Here is a 9,224-nt window from a genome sequence, read left to right on the forward strand (position 1 = left end):
AATCGCAGGGAGAGACGTCAACGGGGGTCGTAAATCCCCGTTACGATTATAACAATCGACACCACGAATTGATCGATCCCCTGATTTCCGTTGAGATAATAAGGGGTGATTGAGTTTGTATAACCCTGGGATTCACAGAGTTATAAATTATATATGTCCAACACTTAGACTACACTGATGCCGAAAAAATAGCTAACAACTTGTCGCACGAGAACCGACAAAGATTTGCGGGAAGTATGCGAATCTCGCGCTATGTGTTGACTGCCGCGTTAGGCGTTAGTTTTTAGACTGACTGTCGCTCCTTTTTTCCATACGGAAGAAAAGTTCGGTGTGGGTGTGCCCCTGTGCCTAAAGAACGCGGATTCGTTGTTCCCAATTTCGTTAGGAAAAGTGAGGGTAACGAGCCGAGGTGTCGATTGGTCATGACCTGCATTACTGCTCGAAGGATGAGTAGGGAGTCTCCTACCATCGTGATGGATAGATGACTGTGTGCGTGAGAAAAATCTAGCTTGTTTTATTACGGGGCTATTCAGATTTTCCTCATGGGTGCATACCCGCTTTCTCCGTGTTTTAAGTGCGACTAATAAACCCAAGGACCTCTCTAAAAAACCAGATGTGCGTCGAACATACTTTTAGGCTTAAGACATTCTTCAGGATAAACAGATTGACGACACATGGCGAAACAATACAGGAAAGTGAAAGTTATGGTGGGCCCTTAGGTTTATTGAGGGTCGAAGTGACGTTACGCAGGTCGGTTGTTGTCCGGTCGCGCGGGCTGGCGTGCAGATGTTTTAGGCGGCGTAACATCCTCCCCCCGTTGAGAGGGCACCGATCAAATTCTGGCTGTGGAGTCAGGTGTGTCGTTGGTGACCTCCTTCGTTCCGTGTGGACGTTCGGCCTCGTCTGGATCTGGGTGGATGGGTAAGGGGACCAGTCTTTTGACACCGCGGTCCAGGATGCTTGTTGCCGTCTGCACGGTAGCGGTCCGGATGATGCCGTCGGCTCCTGGATGGACCTTGATTACGCGGCCCAAAGGCCACTGCATAGAGGGCACGTTATCCTCCCTGAGGATTACTACGGTGCCTTCACGAATGTTGTGTTTGCCCTTGTCCCATCTGTTGCGGCGGGTTAGCTCATTTAGGTATTCTCGATACCATCTGCTCCAGAAGTGCTGCTTAATCTGGTGAATGCGCTGCCAACTGGATAGCCGGCCTGATGGAACTGTCCTGAAATCACGCTCCCGTAAACTGGTTAGTGTATCACCGATCAGGAAATGTCCGGGAGTGAGGACAGGAGGATCTTTCGGATCGGATGAGATGGGAGTCAGTGGGCGTGAATTGAGAATGGCCTCAATTTCTATCACGAGGGTGTTGAGGTGCTCAAAGGTCAGGAGTTCCGTGCCGACCACGCGGATGAGATGGCGTTTGAACGCTTTAACCGCGGCTTCCCATAGACCGCCAAAATGTGGTGAATTCGGAGGGTTAAAACGCCATTGTATTTGTCGGTCGGCGAGAAAATTCTGTACCCTATCCTGGTGGTCGTCGGACTGCAATAGGGTCCGGAGTTCTTGCAGCTCCCGGTTAGCCCCAACGAAATTGGTGCCGTTGTCGGTGAGGATCGTTGCGCAGTATCCTCGCCGCGAGATGAAACGGCGCAGCGCGGCCAAGAAGGCGTCGGTGGTTAGGTCGCTGACTAACTCTATGTGGACCGCCTTTGTCGCCAGACAGACGAATATGGCGGCGTACGTCTTGATTTTACGTCGGTTGCGGTCCCTCCTCTCCTTGATGTAGAATGGGCCGCAGTAGTCGATTCCGACGTTTGTGAACGGCCGCGATTCGGTAATACGCGCCTCTGGCAAATCACCCATCAAGTATTCCACTGGTGGAGGGTTGGCTCTGCAGCAGCGGACGCACCTTCTGAGAGTGCGCCATACCTGGCTACGGCCGTCGATTGGCCAATAGCGCAGTCTCACCGCGTATAGTGTAGCTTGTGTCCCCGTGTGATGATTGTTCCGGTGCTCTTGTTCTATAATTAGCTCTGTCACCGGGGACTTTGGTAGGATGATCGGGTGTTTTTGGCTGAAGGGTATGGCGGAGTTGGCTAGTCGTCCTCCTACCCGGAGTAGCCCATCTTCGTCGAGGAAGGGGTTTAATGGCTGTAGTTTCCCTCCAACGTCCTCGCTTCGATTTTTCTGGAGGATCCGAATTTCAGGCGCGAAATGACTGGATTGGACGATTTTTATGAGTCGGTTGTGCGCTGCAGTCAGTTCGTCTGTGGTGAGATGGGCAGATCGGTGTTGCTTATGTCTCCATCGAAGACACCGGGCGACGATTCTTATTAGTCTTGGCCAAGACGAATAACGATGGAGGAGTGTGTTATCGTTAATAGTCGTCTTCAGACAGATCGTCTTCTTCTGCTCCGGGAGGTCGACTACCGGTGTCGGATTCCAGACCGGCCAATAGTTTTCGCTTTGCAGGAGCCACCTTGGCCCGTTTTTCCAAATGGACGGACATAGGAATTCCTTGGGCGTCTGGCCTCGGGAAATGAGATCCGCTGGATTATCGTCGGTAGGCACATGACGCCAGTCGGAGATATTGGTCTTGGTTTGTATCTCAGCGACTCGATTCGCCACAAATGTCTTCAAGGTGTGCGGCGAAGACCTGATCCAATGGAGCACGATGGTGGAGTCAGTCCAGTATACTATCCTCGATATCTTGGGCGTCAGGGCCTGTCGGATTGACGAAATCAAGGACGTCAGAAGAAGTGCCCCGCTTAATTCGAGACGTGGTATGGAGAGCGATTTGAGCGGCGCTACCTTCGACCGCGCCGTGAGGAGTCGATTCCAAATATTGTTCTTTCGGTCCGTCGTCCGCACGTAGACGCACGCCCCATATGCCCTTTCGCTAGCGTCACAGAATCCGTGTAGCTCAATTTTCGTTGCGGATTCTATGATGGTCTTCCGAGGGAACCTTGCCGCATTTAACAACGGCAATTGGGTGTGGTATTTGATCCATTCGGTGTGTACGTCTGTCGGAAGGGATTCGTCCCAATCTACCTTCAATGTCCAGACCTTTTGCATAATCATTTTTGCTCGAACGATTACCGGCGAGAGCAATCCTAATGGATCATAGATTTGTGCGATGACGGAGCTGATTGCTCGTTTTGTGACTCGGGAGGTGTCACTGTTCGTCTTGGCTGAATATAGTATGGCATCGTCGGCTGAATTCCAAAAGACGCCGAGTGTTTTTAACGTAGATGACTCACCGAGATGCAATTTCTGGTTGGTGTCTTCCTCAGGTAGCCCTCGTAGCAGATCCCGATCGTTTGATGCCCATTTGCGGATATTTAGACCGGCTAGCTTAAGTAAGTTCGTGAGATCATTCCTGACTGATAAGGCTTCGTCCTTCGTATCGGCTCCGGTCAACGCATCGTCGACATAGAAGTCTCGCCGTAGGATCTGCGCTGCTCTCGGAAATCGCGGTCCCTCGTCTTCTGCCAGCTGTTTGAGACACCGGATGGCCAGATACGGGGCTGCGGATAGACCGAACGTTACGGTGTTGAGTCGGTAGGTTTCGATCTCTCCGTTGTCGGCACGCCACAGAATCTTTTGATAAGGACGATCTTCTGGACGTAGGATGAATTGACGGTACATTTTTTCGATGTCGCCGGTAAGGACATATTGAAATGACCGGAATCTCAATAGGATGTGTCTCAGGTCTTCCTGTAATTTCGGGCCCGTATGAAGGGCGTCGTTTAGAGACACTCCCGTGGTACTTGAAGCTGAGCCGTCGAACACAACTCGGAGCTTGGTGGTGTCGCTCGATTCCTTGATCACGCCGTGATGTGGTAAATAATATCCGTGGTCGGTGGCGTGATCCGTGTTGATCTTCGTCATATGACCCAAGTCTAAATATTCTTGGATCACAGCACTGTACGCGGTTTCATATTGTTTGTCGCGTTGGAATCGGCGATGAAGAGAGGCGAGCCTGCTCATTGCAGCGGCCTTCGATGACCCTAGTGAGGAAAGCTTTTCGTTGAATGGTAGGGCAACGATGTATCTGCCTTCCTTGGTTCGTCGGACATGGTTTCGGAAATGTTCTTCACATAGTCGTTCAGATTCCGAAAGATGCGTAGTGGCCGGTCCCTCGTCGATCTCCCAAAACCGTGCGAGGTCCTCTTGCAGAGCCGTTGTGGTTGCGTGGAACGTATTTATCGCGGTTTGGGACGCTGGACTCCCCCCGATTACCCAGCCGAACCGTGTTTTTTGTAGACGTAGTTCAGGTTCGTCTGGTTGCGTCAGGTTGACCTGCCCGATGCACAGCGCCGCAAATGTTGATCCGGTGCTAAGTAAGACATCGATCGGGGCTGGGCAATGGAATTGTGGATCGGCTAGTTGAATATTTCTGGGTAATCCCAGACTCGAGGGGTCGATGGGCTCGCTTGGTATGAAGGTCGATATGGCGGGGATAATAAGAAATCTCAAAGTTTTCTTATACTTGCCGTCCGTCGACGTGATTGTGGCCGTGGTGTATCGTTTTGCCGTGGTGCTCAAATTGTCGAGGGCTCCGATCTGGATCGCACATCTCCCTTGTTTTATACCGAGGGAATTCGCGAGCTTGTCCGTCATGAAGTTCATGCTCGACCCAGTGTCGAGTAAGGCTCGGGCTCGGATTGGTTGTCCCTGTTTGTTCAAAACCTTGATCTGTGCTGTGGCCAACAGATCATGATGCAGAGGGGTATGGGGAGATGTGTTTGCTAGTCCGATCCCCCTTGCTGTCGTAGTCTCAGACAGTCAGTTGTGCCCCGGTTGGGACTTGGACGAGAAGGTTGGGGTGATGTTCTGGATCCGGGCTGAGTGTGACTCGTACGAGGCATGCTCTTTCGTCTCTCTTGGAGACGAAGATGTCCGTCTCCGTGAAGTGTCGGATGTGCGCCTCGACTTGTGGGACGACCGCGACTTCGAAGATCCAGATGGTGATTGTCCGGTGGGGGCTCGCTTGTGTGACGAACGACTGCCCGACGACCGACCGCTCGGTGCGCGACTGCCCGACGACCGACCGCTCGGTGCGCGACTGCCCGACGACCGACCGCTCGATGAGCGACTGTCCGACGACCGACTGCTCGGCGACCAACCGCTTGCCGATCGCCCGCTCGACGATCGACCGCTCGAAGATCGACCGCTCGACGACCGTGAGTCTACCTGGGTTTGTTCGCGGTGTAGATAAGTGTGATGTAGGTGACCGCAGATACGACACGAACCCGATGTACACTGTGTCAGCGAATGTCCTCTGCCTAGGCAATTTATACATAACGATGCCTTCTTCACGATCTGAAAACGTTTGGTCGCTGATTTGGCCTTGAAGACTTTGCAGTGTCTGATCTCGTGAGGCCCGTTGCAGGTCGGACACACCACCGTTCTGATGGTTGTAGCAAGGGTTCGCCCATGCGGTATGGTGGTCCGCTGACGGTGGTGTTTGTGGGCTGACCCTTTTGATTCCTTTTCTTTAGAGAGGAATTGAGTCCCGTTCGCCCGTGTTTTGAGAAAGTCTATCAGATGCTGATAGGATGGCACCTGTTGGCGGGGCAGTGTGCGTTGCCATTTACGCAGGCTGGACGAGGGCAATTTCGACGCGATCAATTCGATCATCGCCATGTTCGATGTGACGGGCTGTTTTAGGTGTTCGAGCGCTTTTAGATTTACGCTGAGGGTTTCCAACAAATCCTCTAAGGCTTCTGGAGTTTCCCTTTTGATTTCCGGATAGTTGCGCATCAAATTCCAATGGCGCATGCAGATGTGGAGGGGGCAATTGAACTTGTCCTTCAGTGTGTCAAGCGCGATGGAATAGTTGGCCTCTGTGAGTTCTAATGACTGGATACTCTGTGCGGCCCGTCCAGTTATAGATGAGCGTAGATGCTGGAACTTTTGGACATTCGTCAAACTTTCGTTACGGTCCACTATGGATGAGAACGTGTCGTAGAAATAGGTCCAGTTCTCGAGGGCGCCGTCGAATTGGGGCACGCGGACCTCTGGAACGGTGGTTGGCTCTGGTTTCCGGCGTGTCTCACCTATGTTTGTAGTCGACGGGGTTGTTGCTGAGATTTGCTCAAAGAGCCCTAGGAACCGCACGTCAAGCTCCCGATGCTCTTGCGATAACGAATCTACACGCGCATCTTCCCCCTCATCTAACACATCTAACTCGTATTGAACCTCGAGTATCCTCTTCCAAAGTTCATCGAACGAGCTGCGGCAAGATATTAGGACGAGTCTGTTTGCCTTCCCGGACGCTTCGTATTCATCGAGTTCGCGTCTGATGGCTGCTAGTCCACGGGCTAGGGCGCCTCGTCTACGCCGTAACGTGCTGATTGATTCAGCCTGGGCCATATTTTATTTTAATGATATGAACGATCTTACCTTGATCAAATGGACGTTGATCTGGGATTCGGTTGATGATCGTTACGATGCGGCGTGGGTTCGTGTAGATGCTGAGCGACGGAGGTGCTTCTCTCCGATGGCGGTTCCCTTGATCAGCTGCCTAAGTGGTTGGAACTTGGATTTCACGCGACACTGTATAGTCACTGGTCAGTGCACTTTCTGGGCGACACGAAATCCGGCTCGAAGGACCATGTAATTTCGACCAATCGCGGGGAGACGTAATCGCAGGGAGAGACGTCAACGGGGGTCGTAAATCCCCGTTACGATTATAACAATCGACACCACGAATTGATCGATCCCCTGATTTCCGTTGAGATAATAAGGGGTGATTGAGTTTGTATAACCCTGGGATTCACAGAGTTATAAATTATATATGTCCAACACTTAGACTACACTGATGCCGAAAAAATAGCTAACAACTTGTCGCACGAGAACCGACAAAGATTTGCGGGAAGTATGCGAATCTCGCGCTATGTGTTGACTGCCGCGTTAGGCGTTAGTTTTTAGACTGACTGTCGCTCCTTTTTTCCATACGGAAGAAAAGTTCGGTGTGGGTGTGCCCCTGTGCCTAAAGAACGCGGATTCGTTGTTCCCAATTTCGTTAGGAAAAGTGAGGGTAACGAGCCGAGGTGTCGATTGGTCATGACCTGCATTACTGCTCGAAGGATGAGTAGGGAGTCTCCTACCATCGTGATGGATAGATGACTGTGTGCGTGAGAAAAATCTAGCTTGTTTTATTACGGGGCTATTCAGATTTTCCTCATGGGTGCATACCCGCTTTCTCCGTGTTTTAAGTGCGACTAATAAACCCAAGGACCTCTCTAAAAAACCAGATGTGCGTCGAACATACTTTTAGGCTTAAGACATTCTTCAGGATAAACAGATTGACGACACATGGCGAAACAATACAGGAAAGTGAAAGTTATGGTGGGCCCTTAGGTTTATTGAGGGTCGAAGTGACGTTACGCAGGTCGGTTGTTGTCCGGTCGCGCGGGCTGGCGTGCAGATGTTTTAGGCGGCGTAACAGAAGGCTTCCTCAAAATTGCAAAGGGAAGGCTCCGGTTTTCCTTTCATCTCCGACATATATAATAATCTGTTAATAGCAGCGTTCTCTTCAAGTTAACTACCCTCATTATCCCAAAAGAAATAAGGGATTGAACGATTCGTGGCGTCGATTAGTCAATCGTAACGGGAATTTACGATTCCCGTTGGCGCACTTCCTCGAGATCGCGTCTCCCCACGAACGTGCGAATTTACATATTTAACAATATATATATGGCGGGTTAATGTTGAAATTTTGGGTGTTTGGGCGTTAATTTTAGTTTCTTTACATTTTTTTCCTTTAGGAATACCTGCACTTTATCATTTATGGAAGTTTTGTTAACAGAAACGAAAAATTTAGAAAAGATATGTATAATCAAGGAATCTCAGGATAGCACACTTAGACTGCAGATTTTTCTGTATGCAAAAGTAAGTCAAAGGAAGAGGATGAAGTTTTCTTGTATAAGGCTTTGTTTCTGCTTGAGCTAGCTTACAATGAAATACGTTCAGTGTGACAGAGTATCGACAACTATTTCAAACTTTAGCTTTAAATACAAAAAGTTTACGCGCAAAAATAAGCTGAAGAAAAGAAAAATGTTTTTTTTCTTGTTTGACGTCTTATCCTGTCTGGCGGTATGGAATTATTCTGGAAAAGCCTGTATATGTACAGAGTATATAAAAAATACACTTATTTGACCGGACCACCCTAATTCTACAACTCTGGATGATACAGTTTTACAAACGTCTACTCATCGCGAGGACCAACTTGCCAACTTTTCAAAATAAGCTATGAGTCGCAATTGAACCGTTTTCTGGAGAAATGACGTTGAAATTTCATTGGGTCTTACATCGAGATTATTCGCAACAAGTTTATATTTCGCAGTCAGGTAGAAAGTAAGCAATGTGACATCAACGAGAAAACAACAAGTTTTCGTTAGCAGGTGGGATAGCCCGTGATAAACAGAATGGAGCAATCAGCGTGATTTCACATTATTACAGAATTATCTACTGCGTGAAAAAAGACTTTCAAACAAAGATTCTGATTTTATTAGCTTTCTTTTAGAATAAATAGAAAATAAAATTTGTAAATAACAATTAATCTCATTATTTTAAATAATATATCTAAACTTGTTGAAATTGCAAATAATTTATTTCTGTCTTTTAACATTTAAACAATTATTTAAATGAAAATTTATTTAATAGTGCCCAGTATTGCGCGCAACACATTTTTGGAACAACGAACAATTCGATAGTCGGTAATAGAGATAGATGGCAAAATAATTGGATTTATTGATAAAATGAGGATTAAATTGATTAAAAAAAGTAAATTGATTAAAATGTATACAAATCCTACATATACAAGAATAATATCTTGCACATCATGGTATCCAAATATACTTTCCCAGTAAAGTTCCATTTGATCCTCGTGCTAAGTAGCATACGGTGCCAGCAAACGTCAATTTTTACAAAATTTTGCATGAATCAATCGATCCAGAGGCTCCGATCCTCCGAAATCACGCTAGTGGACACTTATACGCCCTGACACTTTTTATACATGCTGTACATAAAAATATATTTATCGAAACTGTTGTTATTTCTATACTCAGAGGTAAGATCAGAGTAGTTATTATTTTATTGAATGGATAAATCTATTACACCGTTCTGAGCCAAAAAAAGCCTTTATTGCACACGCTTACAAAAACTAGGGATAAAAACAAAAAAGCATCTTAAGCCTATCGATTAAATCTAT

At 48.1% G+C, this 9,224-nt stretch overlaps 2 protein-coding genes across 2 annotated transcripts; both read right to left on the reverse strand.

The window, feature by feature from the left end:
• Positions 1-773: 773 nt before the first annotated feature.
• On the reverse strand, positions 774-2,268 carry LOC117213245. Its single transcript, XM_033458614.1, has one exon. The coding sequence runs from the start codon at positions 1,865-1,867 to the stop codon at positions 833-835; it is 1,035 nt and encodes a 344-aa protein (XP_033314505.1). The 5' UTR covers positions 1,868-2,268; the 3' UTR covers positions 774-832.
• Positions 2,269-2,687: 419 nt separating this feature from the next.
• LOC117213246 lies at positions 2,688-6,382 on the reverse strand. The gene is made up of 3 exons (XM_033458616.1): positions 5,260-6,382; positions 2,975-4,707; positions 2,688-2,903 (listed from the first exon to the last, which is right to left on the reverse strand). The coding sequence occupies exons 1-3, from the start codon at positions 6,380-6,382 to the stop codon at positions 2,688-2,690; spliced, it is 3,072 nt and encodes a 1,023-aa protein (XP_033314507.1).
• Positions 6,383-9,224: the final 2,842 nt, after the last annotated feature.

The sequence above is a fragment of the Bombus bifarius genome, unplaced genomic scaffold (genome assembly GCF_011952205.1).
Source record: "Bombus bifarius isolate JDL3187 unplaced genomic scaffold, Bbif_JDL3187 scf7180000008554_frag, whole genome shotgun sequence".
NCBI lineage: Eukaryota > Metazoa > Arthropoda > Insecta > Hymenoptera > Apidae > Bombus > Bombus bifarius.

Bases quoted from the DNA above. Each gene is read 5' to 3' on its own strand.
- LOC117213245 (XM_033458614.1), bottom strand. From the start codon at position 1,867: ATGGGTGATTTGCCAGAGGCGCGTATTACCGAATCGCGGCCGTTCACA.
- LOC117213246 (XM_033458616.1), bottom strand. From the start codon at position 6,382: ATGGCCCAGGCTGAATCAATCAGCACGTTACGGCGTAGACGAGGCGCC. The intron at 4,708-5,259 runs GTTCGTGTCGTA...TGTTGGCCACAG, and splicing joins GCTGACACAGTGTACATCGG to CACAGATCAAGGTTTTGAAC. The intron at 2,904-2,974 runs GCAAGGTTCCCT...CTGTGACGCTAG, and splicing joins AATTGCCGTTGTTAAATGCG to CGAAAGGGCATATGGGGCGT.